A 17,451-nucleotide genomic window follows, 5' to 3' on the forward strand; every position below is an offset into this window, starting at 1 on the left:
CCTCCCGACGGCCACATCTGAGAGCACAGGAGAGTTACAGTCCCGAGACTGACCTTTGCCGAGCGCCACGTTTACTAGGAAGGATAATGTGCCTGAGTGTGTCATCCTCTCGCCGCCTGACTGAGAGTCTTCCTGAGAGATTTTCAGGCTTGTATTTTTAATGTACTTGTTTTTTTGCCCTTTGGATTGTAAAATCCAGAAATGCTTCCCCTATTCTTTTGTGTAAACGTAACCTCTTTTCCATTCTTGTACATAAAAGGACCCACTTTTATGAGTAAAGAATGACTATTTTTTTCTATTTAAAATGACTATAAAAAGCATTCTGAAAGTTTGTTGCAAACCTGGGAAGTGGTTTTATTTCACTACAATCTACTGACTCGAAGAGTCAGCAACTTTTTAAGATGAACAGTTATCTGTAAAGTGGACAGACACAATTCCCAAACTGGAAACTCCAGGCTCCTAGAGAGCTTGCTGAGTGGCTTCATGCTTCATCTTAACACTGTGTCCTGGCGTGTGTTAGATTGTTGGAGTCCACAGGGCAACGCCTAAGATCTTTAGGTACTTCCATCGCTGTTAATAAGGTCCTGGAACAATTTCTGGTTATTTTCAATCTACAGCCTAGCAAAAATATTTAACAAATAATTACCATGTTAATCACAGAATCTTAAGATAACTTCAGCACAAAGAAGGATTTAAAGCTCACTAGGGTTGTGGATCATATTTAACTAAAATGCTGTCTCTTACAGGGTCCCCCGGGTCCTCCTGGCCCCCCAGGTGAAAAGGTAAAGGATTTTTCATTTATTGTTCTTTTGCATTAGTTTAAGATGATCATGAAATTGCCATAGCTCATTCTTTCAGTGTACATAAAACGTTTTGGAAAATTATATTATCTTAATCTGTCTGTATATGTGAACATTTACCTATTATCTATCTGTCGTCTGTTTCTGTCTATCCATCATCTTCCATCTGTTGATCTTTCCTTCCATTCATCCCTTAGTCATTACTTTGCAATCACTCATATTTCCCTTAGTTTTCTAAAGCCAGAGTTTAAAAACCTTAAAATAAAAAGGTCTTTATAGAATGTTTTTGTCAATAATATTTTAAAAACTTTTTCATAGACATCGACTACAGCGTGATCATAACTTTCTAGAAAATTTTATGATAGTTACGGGACAAAGGTGGTTCTTGGAATCTACCATGCTATTGCATTTTACATGAGGTTTGTGGGATGACTTTGAACAAAGCAGACAACTCTAATAATGAACACTGAATTTTTAATCCACAGGGACAAATGGGCTTAAGTTTTCAAGGACCAAAAGGTGACAAGGTGGGTACACATTGCTTTGGAGTATTTTCAGGTTTAAGGTCACAGTTGTGAGCATGACAGAGTTTCCACCTCTGGATCAACTTTTGGACCCTTGTAACCGTAGTTAGTTACCCTTCTCTTCTCTGCATGTTCGTGAGTTTAATAGTGTTTTTCTTAAAATGTCAGGGTTATTGACTTTATTCTAGCTCATTGAGTAAGCTAGAATGAGTACTCTACATGTGCTCTGACAAGCAGAGAAGACGGTGAGGCTAACTCCAGTTATCTGTACATAGAGTTTAATGGAAATGTTCATCAGTGATAAAGTCAGACAGCGAATTTATCAGAGTCAGACTTAGGACTCCGGGGCACCAGCTAAGAGGGACTTTTGCAGCCACTGCAGCCGCCTGCTGACAGCCCAGGTCCTTCTCCTGGGGTGTGGCAGGTGGTGTAGGTGATCAGGACCGGGGACACCAAAGGCAGCCAGGCCTGGGTGGATCTCCACGCACAGTTGGCCTGCTCTCCACCCCAGGGTTTGGCCCAGTCTTTCCATAAACTTTACAACAAGTGCTCCTGAAATTTATGTACTTGCAATTTTTAGACCTCACTCACTATGCTGGATTTCACTTTACTTGAGAGTGTCCCCAGCAGTTAGGATGCCTAAGAAGAAAATTCTTGATGGTTCTTTTATTTGGGGTTTACCTAAAAAGCCTCCTTTCTTCCCAAGCTCTATCATGCAGTTTGTGTGCCATTCCTCCCCGCCATGGTACACCAGACACATACACCATGCGTGTACATGCAAGCACAGATGTATCCTGTGGCTGCTCAGATTCCATTGTTATTACTGAGATAGCGGCTGCCTGTCCTTCCTTGACCCCAGGAAGTGAAATTCTCCTCCTGGCTTTAGCTACTTGTTGTACGAGCTTCCTACTGAGACTTGATTTTTTGCTGAGGCAAGGATGATTAGAATAGAATAGAGTATGATTACATTTTTAAAATAGATGTTTTATTGTAGGCTTTTACCCCCTCTATGTTTTTTTTCTTCTCTGTTTAATTATTCTTATGCCTAATAAATTCAAAATTTTTTCATCACCAGGGTGACCAAGGGGTCAGCGGGCCTCCAGGAGTACCAGGACAAGCTCAAGTTAAAGAAAAAGGAGACTTTGCCACCAAAGGAGAGAAGGTAGGAGTGGGTTTCACCCAGTGAGTGCTGCCTTTCTGATTTTGGACAAATCCCAAGGGGCAAAGAGAAGCCAGGTCCACAGTCAGCTTTTCCAGCTACATTCAATCCTTACCTGGAAAACAGATTGACAGACCATCCATTCCATAAATATGAGCACCTTTGGAAGCAGAGGCAGCTGGAACCGGGTTGGCCCAAGACAGATCTGAGGCTGACTCACTACTAAGGGCTTCTTAAGTGCACCCCAGGCTGGGGTGGGCTGGGTCAGCCAAGGGGCCCAAGCTGAGGGGCAGAGAGGGTGGTGGCCAGTCCCATAACCCAGTCAGTGCTGCCAGTGGATACTGGAGACCAGTGTGAATTTCTTTGTTACTGTATCAGAAAAAGGAGTTTTTTTTTTTCTGTTACATATTCAATGTAGCATATAAAAATTGATGTAGCCATTATATATAATGGCTGTCTCTCCCTCTCTCTCCCTCTCTCTCTTTCTCTCTTTGTCTCTCATTTCTTTTAGGGTCAAAAAGGTGAACCTGGATTTCAGGTAAGTACTCATTTTCTATCTATGATCATTATTTTTATAGGAAAGACTATAAAGTATTGAATTTAAGTTGCAAGCTTATTTTACCTTAAATTTAATATTTATCTAATTTAATAGTTTGCTTACATATACTAATGAAACTAATTCTCTCTCTTTTTGTTCTTTTCAGGGAATGCCAGGAATTGGAGAGAAAGGTGAACCTGGAAAACCAGGGCCCCGAGTGAGTGCTTTCCAAAGTCCTTTTATTCTTCATTGCTAAATAGTTTTCCTTTCAGTCCTAAAATCACGGGTTCATGGAAACGTAAGCATAGAAAAGGCTCGTGGGGCTGCTCTGGAGCCTCGCTGAGCTCCCGTCATTTCACCCCTGCCCCGCACCGGCTCTTTACTGCTCAAGGACCCAGAACCAAGGCTGCAGCGGCCAGCTGCGGGAAAGGGTCATGAGGGCCACCTGCCAGCTGGGCCGTCCCCGAGAGCCGCCTGCGCTGCTTGGTCTAGAGCAGTCAGCTGGTTTGCCTTTGCTGCTGTTCACGCACCAGCTCTGATCCCCGCTCGGAACACCAGACTGTTCGCACAGTGAGCCTGGGATGCCAGGATGCTTCCACTGCGGGGATGGTGTGACCTGAGACCCACCAGCTGCCAGCTGCCCAAGACAGTTCTGGTTTCTACCTGGAAATAACCTATGGGAACCGCTATTAAAAGGAATCATTTGCATATTAGCTACCAAATATTCACTTGCCAATAAGCAAACTTCTCTGATGTTAGCTTTCCTACCAAAATATAATGATATCTTAAGAGATTTTTTTTAGCTAATCAGACCTCATTCTTTAAAAATTAAGAACTTCTCTTCCAATGTAACTTTTTTTATAGTTATTCATTATATATTACTCATTATTGAAGAATTGTCAATTTACATAGAGGCCTTATTTACCTTGCTTGTGATTCTGTAAGAGAGACAACATATTAACTTTTATCAGAATCAGAGCTTTGGAGTCATTTCATAGTTATTATTATTTATAAATACTAACATTTAATTCGGTATTTTATAGGGAAAGCCTGGCAAAGATGGTGAAAAAGGAGAAAGAGGGAGTCCCGTAAGTATTTCTGCACAGTTTTTAAAAGTGGTCCCACTGTTCCTTCCCCAACTGATGACTGCTGCCGCCTCCTCTCTCATTTCAGGGTTTTCCTGGTGATTCGGGGTACCCAGGACTCCCCGGCCGGCAGGGTCCTCAGGTAAATGATGACACTGTTTTCAGTTTTTACCTTCGATTTGTAGTTCAACCTAGAAGTTAGTTCATTTTTTCCTAGAGTGAAGGACTTTGTACTCAAAGAAAAAAAACTTATTTATGCTCCTTGTAAGTAAAACACAACTTGATGGTTTTCCTCGTGTTCATGAAATTTTTAAAGAAAAAAATATAAAATATTCCCACTCATTGAAGTTTTTATTTCCTTCTCTTATAGTAGATTACTTTTTTCCTGATTATAAAACAACAGAAAGTGCAGAAAGATATAATGCAGAAAAGAAAGCTTAACTAATATTTCTATTACCCACTCAGAAATGGTGAGAGTTAACATTAATCCTATGTGCACACACATGCATGCATGTTTAAAAAAATGGTATGGAACTGTATACATCCTTAATGATATAAGGGGGATATATTTCATTCAATGTCCATAAATATAATTATGCATAGGAACATTTTTTAACATCTGTGCCATGTATTGCATGGTATTTAAGTCATTTCCAAATTGTTATGATTTACAAGTATTTTTGGTCACTTGTCTGGTTGTCTCCTCATCATAAATTCCTAAGAGTGCAATTCTGGGGTCCATATTTGGACTCTTTTTTTTGAAACTTTTGCCACCAAATTGCCCCCAAAGCAGGCCAGGCCAGTGCCCTTTCATCTGGGGAACTGGTTGCTATCCAACTTTAAAAATATTCTTCAACCTGACAGCAGAAAAAAATTCATTGTTGCTTCATTTTTCTCTCTTAAGCATGAGATGAGGTAATAATAAATCTCTACTAAAATAAGGGATTAATTTTGAACTATTCATCACTAACAGTAAGTGAAAAACTAGGAAAAGGGCCTCGGGGTTTATTTTTTAAAGCCAGGGACAAAAGAGAGAAATCCTTGACGGTACTTTTCTGAGAAAGTAAAATCCTGTATATTTTAAATGGTAAATATGTTTAGAACATAGTAGCTAAGATGTTTATAAGTCCTCTAGATATTTCTAAAATCTCCTCTTATATTCACGTAAGAAAAATAAAACATTCAATTCTAGTTTAATGCCTTAATTTAAAATGAAAAAATGTACATTCGTGACATAAGGTACATATCTTAGGACTTTCTAAATTATTATGATGATGTTTATATAAGAACATTAAATATAAAAGGGCTAATTTCTTTGGGTTTTTCATCTAATATGGATTAAATTAAGCCTCAAAGTGATCAGAATTTATCCACCAATGTTTACAATTAATAGGGGATTGTACATTATGACTTCCAATGCAAATTTAAAGCAATCTTACACCTAAAATTGTCATATAAAATGATTTCTTTGAGAAAATATATTCAGAAACCATGCTTTCGTATCATTTTATTTAATTTCTTTTTTATTTCGTTGAAAACCCACAGTTTACTACTAATTCAACTTATAAATGATTCTATTAAAGTTCCCAGAGGGAGCATGAAATCAATAGGATGAATTTGTAATGTGAATAATTAGCCTCCAATCTATGTTTTGTAGAAATCTTAATTTCCACAAGTCATGTTTATGCAAAGCAAAATGAAATGTGTTTATTTTTGTTGTGATAGTCAAAGAGCACATTAAGCTAATCACAAGGAGAGATACTAAGGAGAGAAATAATTTTAATGTGCTGTAGACACAATCTCTATTTCACCAGAAAAAAAAGAGTTTAACCCTGCTTTTTGCAAGATATTCTTGATAGTAAAAATATGCAAGGAAATTTGTTTTTTCTTTTGTAGGGAGAGAAAGGTGAAGCAGGTCCTCCGGGCCCACCTGGAATCGTGAGTACAAGTGCTATGTGCTGGTCTGGGAGGGCGTGGGACCAGGGAGGGCAGGAGATAGAGCACATGTTTGCATGGGACAGGGCCCTGCCGCAGTCTCTAGAATGGCATTTCTGTGTAAAGTGGGTGCCTGCTACTTAAAATAATTTTGTAATTTGTATTGCATGGAGTTTGGTATTTACTACTTTTATTATATTTTGATAATTTCTACACATCCTTAAGCCACTGAAAATCAAAAGGTTTGCACGTGGATAAGAACATTAGCAACATATTTGAAACCTTATTTTAAAAATCACCCATTAAAGAAAAGTTTAATAAGAGCAGAAGATCATCCACAATTTGATTATCTTAGTAAAACAATTTTTATTTTTTGCAAATAACATTTTACTCCTTGTCCATATGCATATTTTTACATACTTACAACCACGCAATGTGACATTTGTTAAAAATGAACATTCTTCACGTTTGCAAGTTATCTTCACACTGATCATTTTCTTTTCTTTTTTTTTTTTTTTATAAGAGACAGGGTCTTGCTCTGTCACCCAGGCTGGAGTGCAATAGTGCAATCATAGCTCACTGCAGCCTTGAACTCCCGGCAATCCTCCCACCTCACCTTCCTAAGTGCTGGGATCATAGGCGTGAGCCACTGCACCTGGCCAACATGATCATTTTCAATATCCTATCAGAAAGTTGTACTATAATTGCTTTAGCCATTTTGCCTCAAATCTTTTTTGAAATAATGAAAATGTTACCATTTTCTGGTTTGCTGCCATCCTTCCTAGTGGCAGAGAATGTGTTTGTACCGGCCATTTTGGGGCGTGACATAATTTTTCCTTAGGCTACGTTCCCAGGAACAGGATTATTGGATCAAAGTGTTGAACCTTCTTAATGCTTTTAATACCTCAATGTATATTTATGATTCCATATTCCACATTTGTGATCCATTGGCCGTGGTGGACTATCCTGTTTGCACCGGAACTTCATCAGCACATTTTGTTTATTTTTTTATTTATATTAAAGGTTTCTACTTTATTTGTTTTTCTAATTGGCATAAAATTGTATGTATTTATGATACACAGCATGACGTTTTGGTATATGTATACCCTGTGGAATGGCTAAATCAAGCTATTTAATATCAGCACATTTTAATAATTTCCATTAATTTGATACAGAGAGATTATATTTTAAAGGTAATATGCAATAGTTGACTTTACCATGTCCTTGAATTTGAGGAATTTAGAGTCGGGGAGAATGAGCATTCTCCCTTCTAAAAAGGCCCACAGCATCCCCTTCTTGGCCTGTGTCTCTGTGACCTTAAGGAAGTGCCCACTTTTGGTCATAAAAAAACAAACCAAAAAAAAGCAAAAAATCTTCCAATAAAGAAATTCGAGTGCTCTTGTTACGTATTGCCTGGGGAAATTTAAGGGTGTTCCTTTGATAATACCCTGTAAAGTAAAATATACATTTTATGGCTTTTATGTCCATTTAGAAATTCCAGACCTACACCTCAGATTGAGAACTGCCTGGCAAAGTTCTCTGCAAAGAAATGGTCACATGGTGTCATTTGACTTGATTTCGGGACCTCTCCCCTTCTTCTCTCTCCTCCCCTCCTCCTCCCCCTCCATGTCCACTACCACTGCTACTTCTTTACTTTCGTATTTCTTGAGATAATGACAGATGTGTTCACCTCTTCACCCACATTGCTGTGCTATACAGGACCAGCCACTCCCCCACCACAAGGTATTCTCTTCTGCTTTATCCAGGTTATTGGCACAGGACCTTTGGGAGAGAAAGGAGAGCGGGGCTACCCAGGAGCTCCGGGGCTGAGAGGAGAGCCGGGCCCGAAAGGTAGCTTTCTTCCCTGTTTCCTCCCTCTTTCTGTCCCTCCCTCACTCACTCCTTTTTCTCCTTTCTTTCCCTCTCTCTCTCCACCCCCCTCCCCACCCCTTTCTCTCTTTTTTTTTTTTTACCATACTCATCTGTATTTTGAAAGCACCTGCACGCCTGGCAGGACTGTCTGGTGACCGGCTCTTCTCCTAGTTCCTATTTCATTGTCACATGGGGCACCCTGGAGTCCTCCCCTTCTGTAGCTTCCAGGACACAGCAGCATTTCCAGAGGATGCTCTGGTGGTTTCCTGTTCTGTTTTCTGTGTTCCCCTTGAGCGTAGTTACGTATGAGCACACCAAGCAGGACTTTTAGCAGAGGAATAAAAGTATATATAAAAGGGTGAACTATTCTCAGTTTGTCCAACTCTCTCCTTCTCTTTTAAGGTTTCCCAGGACTTCAAGGCCAGCCAGGCCCTCCAGGTGAGAATCCTTAACTGACTTTCTGGTAGCCTATTGGTACACCTCTGTGTGGTTTGTGTTCTGACTATGTTTGTCATGTACATTAGATATTTGCACAAAGTAGCTGGCAACATTATTACATTTTTTTTATTATGAGAGCAAAATGGTCCCAATGATAAGTGTTCAGTTTGTATTTCATAAGTTTCAGATCAGCACGTTGTCAGTGCACATGCACACCGTGGCTGGGAGCCCTTCTTTCTCTCCTGGGGAGAGACCTGCTCTGCCTGGCTCCGATCTCGCCCTGCTGGCCTGTCCTTCCACAGACCCTTGACTCTAGCCCCAGCACATTCTTCCCTCCTCAGCCTCTTCACTTTCCCGCTGTCTGGGATGTCACTCACCTACAGAGCAGATTCCAGGATGGAACCCCTTCCAACCACTGTGACCAACCCAATCTTGCTTTTCCATGAACTCTGGCATCACCCAGCATAAAATTACTCTATAGTTGTTTCATATGTGCTAGTTGCATTTCCTAGTGGACTGTGCATTACAGAGGCGGGGAGTTGTCTTCACACGTATGTACGAATGCATGTGTGTACACACTTGTGTGTTTGTACTTGTGGTATTCTCCCAGGTCCCAGAGCAGATGTATTAAATAATAAGCGTCTGATAGAAATTTTCACATTGCCTAGAATTGACACACAAGTGAGTGCTCAGAGCCCTGACTCGGGGCAGGGTGGGGGCGGGGGGGGGGGTGAAGGGCAATATATATAACCTAAAATTTTGTATCCACATAATATGCTAAAATTAAAAAAAAGATTATAGCAAGACCAAAAAAAAAAAAAAAACATTTTTACTTTGTTTGTTTTGAATTTTTAGATTTTTTTTATCGTTCCTGTTCATTATTTCCTGTATTTCCTTTCTGATAGTTTCAAGTTCTTCTGGAGCCCCATTTTTCTATTTTGGGGATCAGATAACAGCCCCACACAGCACCTTACCTACCTTCATCGGCTCCTACTTTCTATCCTTTCTATAAAAACTTTTGGATCTAACCTTAATATCATTTTTTTTTCTCTTTCCAATCATTTCCTTCTCTTTGATTTGAGGCAACATATGACTTCATGTCTTCCCTTATCCAATGCCCTATTTAGTAGACAGTAAATAACCATTTATCTACACTGTATTGATGTCAACTCATACTTTTGATAAAAAAGCCATTGAAATTGTCCTGGCTGGGAGATTTATCAGTCCCCCTCCCAAAACCACCGTCCCCTTCCTGTCCTGGGCTCCTGTGTGACCCTCCCTGGGTGTGCGCCCCTCCCCCCTCTGAGCCTGGCCTGGGCTGGCCCCGCTGGGCAGTGGCTGCTCTTCTCCCATGGAGCTGCTTCCTCCCTCCCTCACCCTGATGGGGGCGATAAGTATTTGGCAGCCACCATGTGGACCCTCAGTTCTTTTGCTGCCTTGAACATGTACTCCTGGTTTCTCACCAGCGGCTCAAGTGAGATGTCCTAGGGTCTGCTCCCCTTCCCTCAAGACGCTCCCTCCCCTCTCCTCTCTGTCCTTTTCCCTGCCAAGTCTTCCCACATCGGTTTTCCTCATCTGGGCTGTTTTTCATACTGTCCCTCTTCCCAGCCCCATGTGGGGTCCGGATGCCAGCTCTTCCCTGCAGAACCACAGAGCCTTTTTGTGTGTGGCCTCCTGAACGTTACTCCCTCAAGCATCATGTCAGAAACCTCAGCTGCCGCAGGGCCGTATCGTCTTCCCCCTTAGAAATCGACAGCGGCTGAACTTGACCGCACATACTCAGACCCTTGCACAGAACCGTCCTGTTTGTCCTGACTTTACTTTTCTGCCATTTCCTCTAGATTTCCAGCCCAATTACCATGTCCACTTGTGCTTTTCTTAATGACATTTTTGTGCCCTTTTTCTGCTAGTAGAAATGGAATGCACCCTCCACAGCTTTTTCTCTCATGCATTGCGAACGCTATCTGCACCGAAAGAAATTCACACATTTTAATGTCTATATAATGAGTCCCTTTTCCTTAAAGTTAGTTTGTAGGAAGCATTAAATGGTAAGAAGCCTGCGACTTAATTTGGTTTTACACATCCAGAGAAGTTCCCCTTTCAGTGATGATCTAGTCGTCATTTTACCTTGAAAAAGTCAGGAAAATCAGCTTGTGCTGTGGATGTTAAATGCCCTGAGATGATTTACATGTGATTTTGTGCCGATTGTAGGCTTCCCTGTGCCTGGGCAGGTTGGTGCCCCCGGCTTCCCTGGAGAAAGAGGAGAAAAAGGCGACCAAGGATTTCCAGGAGTATCTTTGCCAGGACCAAGTGGAAGGGACGGGACTCCAGGCCCTCCAGGTCCCCCTGGCCCCCCTGGGCAGCCTGGCCACACGAGTAAGTTCCCTCCGGGTTGCTTGCATGTAATGTCTGGGCAGGTCTGGGGCACCAGGCAGACCCAGGCTGGGTGCCGTGACAGCTCTCCAGGGTTAGAGCGTAGCACAAAGGCTTGGTGTCCAGTTATGTGTTAATTATTCATATCTTATTTGGGTATTTTCACAGAATTAGTCATGCTATTAAAAGAAATAGTTAAAAAAAAAAACTGGTTTAGAAGAATAAGTAATGTGTTAACCAGCTGAGTCTCCTGTATCTAAAAAGTTAAAAAGCAAACCAGTTGAGTTGTGTAATTTTTATTGAAAACAAAATGTATTCTACTTTATCTAGAGGTACAAACTAACACACACACATACACACAGCAGGGACGAGGGGATTGCATCAGTAAAATCCAGACTCCAGGAAAGCTGAGCATATAACACTAAAGTCGTGATCAGTGAAGATGGTCCTGTGATTGCAACAACATCAAAGCAAACGATAAGAAAATATCAGAGGGTTTGAGTCAACCAGCCCAATGGGAGTGTGTTCAGATTTCCCAAGCAGGCCTTTGGGACCTGCTGGATCTGTGACAACACGTGCCCTGGGGACACCTAAACACAGATCCTCCGTGTGGTTGATCAGAGGAGGAATCACGGACTCTAAGTACCAGTGAGATTTCTGTGCTAGAATTCAAACCCATCCCTACGAAAGGGAGTCCCTATGGACAAGGCCACCACAGGACGCCAGACAAGGCCAGGAGGGGACCATTGGTTCCAGATGAATTTGGGTGGGAAAAAGGATGGAACATATGTGACTTTATGGGATTTCCTCCTCTTCTCTTGTGATTTTGTGAAGTGTGGAAAATGAAGATGAAATATTTAAGTCCTGGAGACACCCAATCCAAAGCCACTTTTTCTCTGTGTTTCTGAGAGAAGACTGTGAACACATCAGAGGGGCCTTTGGGTTCCAGATTCATCCAACAGGGATGGGGGTGCCTTTGACGCCTCAGGCCCCGTTCTAGGAGCAGCAACAAAACCCACAAAATGTCCTGTCCTCCTGGAGCATGGGTTCAGTGGGGGAGGCAGGGACAAGCCAGAGAGATGAGTGACCCATCTGGAATGTGGGAGATAAGTCGAGAGGATAAGCGCAGCGGGAACGTGACAGGGAGTGCTGGGCGGGGTGGGACCGTGGTTTCAGATGGAGCGATCCACAGAGACAAGGAGGTGAGGGAGCCAATCCTGGGGAAATCTGGGAAAGGGGCGTTTTCTTGGATACTTGTAATTTTGCAAGTACCAAACTATGAACTTTCCAGCCTTGTTAATTGAGCAGGATATGTTGGCTGAACACATTGTAATATCTACCATTCCGATTTTCCAGATTGCCTTTTTTAGTCAATGTAAATTAAATAGTTCCCAAACACAGACTATGAAGTGATAATTTAGAAATGAGATTTTTATTCAGATGTATGAGTACGTTAAAGAGGAGACATCTTAAAGGTACTGGTACCTGGGGACCTTTCCCTGCACATTTACCATGCAATGTTGAGATTTCTACGTCCCAGGTCTGCCTCTGTGCTCCTGTCCCGGTAGTCACGGCCAGCGCCAAGCCCAGTGGCTGCAGAGACCCTCAATGAGCAGGCATTGTAAAACGTGACCTCTGCACTTGCACTCGGAACTCCTACTGTTAGAAAGAACCACTGTGTTCTTGCTTTAGATTTAATGTTACCTTAAATTGACTTTGGTGAAGATGTATCATTGCTTTTTTACAAGGGATATGAAAGGATTCTGGTTGAGGTGAGGCAGGCAGGAGGTAAGGAACACTCTGGAAAAGGAGTGTAATAATTATATGCCTTTCGATAATCATGAGCCTACATTCCCCGAATTGGGGAATTAATATACCTTAGGCTCGCAGGACTGGGAAACGTGGGTTCTTTGTAGCTGAGTAATTAGGGACTGTTCTTTGAAACATACAAACGGAGTCCACTTTGTCCAAGATGGACAGTCTCTGGTGTGCGTAGGTCGAAGGGCAACCAAGGAGCCCAGCAGGACAGAAGAGGACAGGAGCAGGTCCATGGCAGTGGCTATGCGGACAGCTAGTTGTCACCAGCTCAGGCTTTCTCACTTGTGCTTTGTTGGGAGAAGCTCGGAGGAAAAACAAGTGAGCGGCACACGAAGAAAGAAGGCTTTCTCCCTGACTTCAGTTCCTACACATCTGAAACTGATTTTTTCTGCTGAGCTCAAACCAAGTCATCAACAAGGAGGTTTTGGCTCTTTGCAGGCATTCTTATTCTACCTGGAGTGGTGGGAGCCGGAAGGTTCGACCAAGCCAGAGGGAGGGCCCCACTCCAGACCCAAGGGCCCTCCTATTGCAGGAGACTTGGGGTGTCCAGTGACTGCCATGGTCTCTGTCCTTGATTCTGTCTATCACGAGAAGACCCTGCTAGCAGGAGCGGGGGCTTCAGCTCTACGTGCACGTTAGGGTTATGGTCATGGTGGAGTGCCCAGGCGGAAATGCTCTATGTTAAACAGTTCACTCTGCCTTATTCTTCAAGGATACTAGAGAAGGAAATATAAACTATTACAGGGTGTATCCTCAAAGATACTAGAGAAGGAAATATAAACTCCATCACAGAGTGTATCCAAACTCTAAAACAATACTTTTTCTTTTTTTTTACAAGAACCCACGACATATGGTATTTGCATTACTGTAATTTATTTTCATGCCTCTTTACATAAATGATGCTCAGAATTGAATGTGGACAATGAGAGGCATTTCCTCACGGAAAGGCTGCACCTCTAAAATAATGATTACTTGGCTGTAAATTTGCTTAGGGGAAAAAGAGGAATAGAATTGCTCTGGTTTCTGCTTTGACTTAACAGAGGCGTGACCATGGACACATGACAACTTCTTTGAGCCTCAGCTTCTTAGTCTGTAAAATAAGGATGATAGTACGTACTTGACAAGGTGAAAATTAAATAATGTATGGGACAGGGCTAATGAACTAAAAAATACTTTAAAATTTGTGACGTAGAAATGCTAGCAGCAACCGCTTGAGATGGTGAGTGAATGATGCGCTATGTGTACTGACTGTGTTTTGCAGTTAATCACTTTGGATTGATTATTTGGAAGCAAACTAAAGCTGGATTTCTAATCCTTATCAAATCGCCTAAAATATTTTAGTTTTATAATAGAGATTGAATTAAGAGAGGGTAAAAGTACCTAGCTATGATCCTATAACTTTTAAAACTCAATTTCAGATGGGATTGTGGAGTGTCAGCCTGGACCCCCAGGTGATCAGGGTCCCCCTGGAACTCCAGGGCAGCCGGGCTTGACGGGCGAAGTTGGAGAGAAAGGTAAGAGGTTTTTATTTATTATAAATGGTGGTTGTGTCTGTGCATATGATTTTTGCCCCACATACTTGCAGGCTCTGGAGTCAGGTTAGGTGGGCTTAGATCTATTCTTCCTGTACTTGGAACTCCCCCCACCTCCATTCCTAGAATGAGCGTGTTCCTGCAACTCAGTGGAGATTGTCCTGCTGGTCCGGGAGGAAAGGTAGAGACAGTCCTGAATGTCAGTTGCTGCTCTCTTTCCCGGGACCGTGAAGTCATTCTCACCACTGTGGATGTGATCAGCAGGTTAAACTCTGACTGATTTGTTGCTGCAGCCCTTCCGTTCAAAGGTTGAGAGGAGTGTTATCAGAGAATGCACACCCTTCCTTCAAGCCAAATCACAAACCTGCACATGGAATGCGCACTAGCCCTTAAAGCCATGTTTGCGTAGTGTGAGCAAATCTGCTACAGGTGGATTAACCAACTCCACCGTTGGTTCTCAATTTCATTTTCAGTCTTGCCAAGTGTTTGCTCTAACAGCATCCAGGACCCATGTTAATGTCTTCAGCCATCCTGGGAACAGGTGGATTATCACCGCATCGACAGTCCTGTCTTAGAGTGGAATCAACAATGGATATTCCAATATTTATATGTCTGTTACCAATGTGAGAGTAGCACAAATAGGAAACCGTCCCCCAAAATCAACCTTATTGTGCACCATTTCTAGCTTTGCATTGTAAAGAGTTTTTAGTCTTCAAAAGTCTAAAACACAAATGCTGTGTGGAAAACATTCAGCCAGCATCTCAGAATTTTGACAGCCATGTAAGTGATCTTAGACGTCATCATGGGGTGCCACTGATCAGAGTCCATTGCCATCTAGTTTCTAGTGAGTTCCTCTAGTTACCAGGTGCTTAGTGCTTTCTGAGATGGGCTGTTCCGTTTTATGACAGACTCTGTAGCCACTGAAATCTTATTTATCCGTCCCCCGAATCCCAGGAGAAGCGTCTTTCTTCCTGTGTCTTCACACTCCTGCTACAGTGCTGTCAGCCTGCCCAGATGGCACTGTGTGTCCCCACTCACCTCGAGCCTTACGAGCAGAGACACCCACTGAGTCCCTGGGTGCCCAGAACTGAGTGGGTTCTTAGCTAGGTTGCATTGGGCCCATCCCACTGACGGGTTCCTCCGTCCACACTTTGGGGATGTGACCTCCCTGGATTGGCCCTGTTTTCGCTTTTGACAGGGGGGCCTGCTGGGGCGGGGTGGGCAGTAACAGCCCCTGCCGCTGGGGCTGCCCCGGGGCCAGGGGCTAAGAGGGGAGACTTACCCAGTATGTGCCGTTCGCTCTCTGGTGTGGGCTTCTCCACGAGCATTTTTTGCTCTAGATTATGCCCAATTTGTGCTTAGAAACCAGACATTTTAAAATTTGAGACACAGGAATATCTAAGACAGCATAGGCCTTTGAGCTTAGTTTGAAAATCAAGACTTCAGATGTTCGCACTCCCGAGGAAGGGCATCTCCTCCTGTTGTTCAGTGCTGTGGTCTGTCTCTTCTTCTGTCCTGGGTGTCGGGGCAGACACTTGCTCTAGCTTTCATGGCCTCTTACTCACGTTGATCACCTGTCAACCAGTAAAGTGCATGAGCTCTATGTACGGCTCAGTATAAAATGCCAAAGCAAAGAGAAAAGGGACCGGAAGCTTTAGAATTAAAGACAAAATTACAATGGTCAAATGTTTTCAGGCTGACAGGCAAAATTGAATTTCTGGACCACCTTTTAATGAAGCAGCCCCTGTCCTTTTGCTGGGAGAAGGGCAGGGATCATTAAACAGTGCGCCAGTGGTCACATGCGACACATGCTGAAGGCACGGGCGTGTTCATTGACTGAGAGGGGGACACACGTTTGACGGCAGTTCCCACCTGTTAGCAGACAGTGCTGTCTGGAAGAGCCATCTGTTCAATCTGAGAAAACGTGTTTGAGTATAAAACTCTTAATGACAGACTTGCTGGTGCTATTCTCTCAATACCCTGCAGAGACTGCTGCTCACATGTTACATATAAGCACCCTTGTGTTTCCATTTTTAGGTCAAAAAGGAGATAGTTGTCTCATCTGTGATACAACAGGACTCCGTGGCCCCCCTGGGCCACAGGGACCCCCAGGAGAAATAGGTAAGACCCCAAACGTGAAAAGGACCAGGTCAGAATTTGCTTCAGCGTGTTAGCGCCTTCACAGTGAAGCAGATCTTACCCCAAGACCTAATTGTCTGCATCCAAAACTAAAGCATAATAAAAAGAATTTTAAGCCATACTGCCAGGATTTGTCCACATTGTTCAAAATTATCAAGCTCATTCAGCTAACTGAGATAACAAACTTAGTTATCTCAAAAGAAGTTACAAGAATTTAGGTTTTTCTCTTAAAGTGGTCCCTGGGGGTGCAGGCAGGAGGGGGGAATGGGGGAGGGTCGCAGTCCTGCAGGGTCACTCGTGTGCCTTTGGGCTCCGGGTTTTCCTTTGAGCCCATCTTGGGCATATCATTTATTACTCCCAAGATTCTTCAAACGTTCATTCACTTCATACGAAGGCTTTTATGCTCTTGAATCTTGAAAGAGAAAAAGGGTTTTGAAGAAGTGTCTCATAAATGCTGTGCTGCTGTTTCTCCCTGTCTCTTATGAAAGGTTTCCCAGGACAGCCAGGGGCCAAGGGCGACAGAGGTTTACCTGGCAGGGATGGTCTTGAAGGATTGCCTGTAAGTAAACCTGAGTTCACATACATAGTAGAAATGCCACCAAAAAAAAAAAAAAAAAAAAAACAACAAAGTTGTACATTTTTCCTTTGCAAATATGGCTTCTGCCTTCTGTGGGAGCTGGTCAGGTGTGACTGTGTCCAGCAGTGTAGAATTACCGCACGTGACCTTTGTCCCCCCGGGAATGGGCAAGGCTGTTAGATGCAGAACCCGAATTGCAACCCCCTTTCTTCTCACCTGGGCGCAGTTTAGTTGCTGCTTACCTGTGTTCAGGTGCAGCTGAAGGGTGGTGTGTCCTTCCGCAGGGCCTCTGAGATTTCTTGAAACAAATGGTGCCACAAGAGTCACCTCCAAGCAGCTACACTGTAGAGTGAATTGTCCTTCTGCATTACCACTGCGGGTGACAGCACACCAGATAATCTAAACACCTGTTAGTGAAGAGGTTCAGCACCAGTAGTTTCTATGGACAGATCAAGGAAAACTGACCCGTTTCCCTTGAGGGATTTGAAATATGTTTTCATTCTTCCTTTTACAGATACGTATTTTCAAAATTCCTATTACCACCATCTTTCATATAGGTGCTTTTTCAAATCTATAAATGAAAGCTCTCAAACATATTGACATGAAACAGTTAAAAAAAATACCAGCTTCTTAGCTTTTCTAGCTTGTTTTAAAAGAAGCC

The 17,451-nt window shown here is 42.8% G+C and overlaps 1 protein-coding gene across 2 annotated transcripts in view; it reads left to right on the forward strand.

Annotated features, from left to right (window-relative positions):
• COL4A1 (collagen type IV alpha 1 chain) overlaps positions 1–17,451 on the forward strand; it is a 147,252-nt gene that overhangs the window by 91,449 nt on the left and 38,352 nt on the right. Inside the window, exons 11-25 of one of the 2 annotated variants that reach the window (XM_069467581.1) lie at positions 747–782; positions 1,286–1,327; positions 2,400–2,486; positions 2,995–3,021; positions 3,188–3,238; positions 4,065–4,109; positions 4,195–4,248; positions 6,003–6,044; positions 7,808–7,892; positions 8,316–8,351; positions 10,563–10,727; positions 13,961–14,056; positions 16,112–16,195; positions 16,702–16,772; positions 17,348–17,371. In XM_069467581.1, the coding sequence (XP_069323682.1) occupies positions 747–782; positions 1,286–1,327; positions 2,400–2,486; positions 2,995–3,021; positions 3,188–3,238; positions 4,065–4,109; positions 4,195–4,248; positions 6,003–6,044; positions 7,808–7,892; positions 8,316–8,351; positions 10,563–10,727; positions 13,961–14,056; positions 16,112–16,195; positions 16,702–16,772; positions 17,348–17,371 (945 nt within the window). Of the gene's footprint in view, positions 1–746; positions 783–1,285; positions 1,328–2,399; positions 2,487–2,994; positions 3,022–3,187; positions 3,239–4,064; positions 4,110–4,194; positions 4,249–6,002; positions 6,045–7,807; positions 7,893–8,315; positions 8,352–10,562; positions 10,728–13,960; positions 14,057–16,111; positions 16,196–16,701; positions 16,773–17,347; positions 17,372–17,451 lie in introns of those variants that run through there. The other variant, XM_069467580.1, reaches the window with a different exon arrangement.

The sequence above is a fragment of the Eulemur rufifrons genome, chromosome 4 (assembly GCF_041146395.1).
Source record: "Eulemur rufifrons isolate Redbay chromosome 4, OSU_ERuf_1, whole genome shotgun sequence".
Classification (NCBI taxonomy): Eukaryota; Metazoa; Chordata; class Mammalia; order Primates; family Lemuridae; genus Eulemur; species Eulemur rufifrons.